Genomic DNA, 1,823 nt, shown 5'->3' on the forward strand with positions numbered 1-1,823 from the left:
GGGGGGGGCTTTGCGCGGAATTTATATTCAGGGAAATCCTTTTGCTTATCCGGATCACTAACTTGGTTTTTGGTCGCAACACATTAGACCGTAAACATGTTGTACAAACACACAACAATACTGGTCACCACTGTGCAGCGCTGTGGTTACAATGTGCCTTGCTCAAGAACACACACAGGTGACCACCCATTTATATGAAAAAGCTGTGTCACCGACACGCTTTTGACATTATCGTGAGCATGGGCTCACTAACCACTTAGTCATTGGAACCCCTGACAACAGCACTGTTTCGGAGATTTTCCAATTTCCAACGTCTGGATTGTTTTATAATGATTGTCTTTTTAGAAAAATCTTTGGGTATTTGTACACGTATTGTGCAATGGCACAGCACATTGTTCTTTGTCAGTGTTATTGTATTGTGGTGGAAAAACGCATTTATGTTTTACTATTATCATCTCTATGAAAGTAAGTTAACTATCTCTCTGTGATGTAATAAATGAAAACTATTGAACTAAATCAAGTGTTATTCTTTTATTCCACAGGATATTCAAGAACAGACAATGTTTGAGCTACTTAATCGTCTGACACTCTTGTTATCGTTCGTGATAACGGGCGTTCTGTCACAAGGCATCAATCTCGGAGGTGGGGGCGGGGCCGTTAATTTAGGGGGCGGGTCCCCAGGAACTGGAAGCGGGCTTAGTCTAGGCGGGGTGCCAGGGGGTGATGCTGTCAATTTAGGCGGGGGTGGAGCTACCGGAGGCGCTCCGACAGGAGGTTTCAACCCAAATCTCAACCTCAATCCTAACCCCAACCCTAATCCCAACCCCAGCCCCGGCGCAAATGCTGGCGGGAATGCAATCACATTTCCAGAGGCGCCCTCTGCCGGGGGCGGCATAACAGTGGACTCGAGTGGCACTGTAAACCCTGATCAAGGTACACCTGGAGGGAACTTGAACCCCGGGACAAACGGTAACTCCAACACCAACAGTAACAATAACAACAATAATAATAACAATAACAACAACAATGGACAAGATGGTTTCGGAAATATACCTTTCCCAGATTTTGCCAACAATTTTGGTAGCATAGGAAGTAATTTCCCTTCCCTGCCAAGCAACGGCGACTTCGGTAGTGGTGCCACCAACTTTCCCAACTTTGGTAGTAGCACGAGCGGCGGTAACCCTAGCAATGCCAACAGCAACAACGCTAACAACAACAACAACAACAACAATCCACAAACTGGAAGCGGCAGCTTTCCGAATTTAGGGTTTGACTTTGGAGGATCCTTCAACTTCCCGAGTAATTTTCCATCCTCTGGAAATTTTCCCGGCCCGAACACCTTCCCTGGAACAGGTTCTGGAAATTTCCCAGGGACCGGAACAAATACTTTTCCAGGAACCGGAACTAACACCTTTCCAGGAACAGGGAACAACAACTTTCCTGGTACAGGCACAAACACTTTCCCTGGAACAGGAAGTAACGGTTTTCCTGGAAACGGTGATTTGACCTTCCCAACTTTTCCTGGAGGCAACGGCGGCCCTAATTACGGGCGAAACACCTGCCAAACTCCCACCACGAGTGGGGGACCGTTCCAAATGTCGAGTGTGCCGATATCTGCCAAGTAAGATACTTTGATCTGGCTTCTGCCTCATGTTTGGTGTAAACAAAACAACAACGACAACCACAACAAACTAAACATGTCAGAGTAAAAGTGTGTTTGCCATGTATGTTTGTGTGTATATAATATGCGTTTGTATGTAAATGTGTTTATGTGTTTGCGTATGTGTGTGTATGTGTGTGTGTGTGTGTGTGTGTGTGTGTGT

At 45.9% G+C, this 1,823-nt stretch overlaps 1 protein-coding gene across 1 annotated transcript in view; it reads left to right on the top strand.

Moving 5' to 3' along the window:
• Positions 1–1,823, top strand: part of LOC106012310 — a 52,734-nt gene that overhangs the window by 43,477 nt on the left and 7,434 nt on the right. The window contains exon 5 of the mRNA XM_013084887.2: positions 543–1,621. Coding sequence (XP_012940341.2) covers positions 543–1,621 — 1,079 coding nt within the window. The remainder of the gene's footprint in view (positions 1–542; positions 1,622–1,823) is intronic.

The sequence above is a fragment of the Aplysia californica genome, unplaced genomic scaffold (assembly GCF_000002075.1).
Source record: "Aplysia californica isolate F4 #8 unplaced genomic scaffold, AplCal3.0 scaffold00325, whole genome shotgun sequence".
In the NCBI taxonomy this organism is placed as follows: domain Eukaryota; kingdom Metazoa; phylum Mollusca; class Gastropoda; order Aplysiida; family Aplysiidae; genus Aplysia; species Aplysia californica.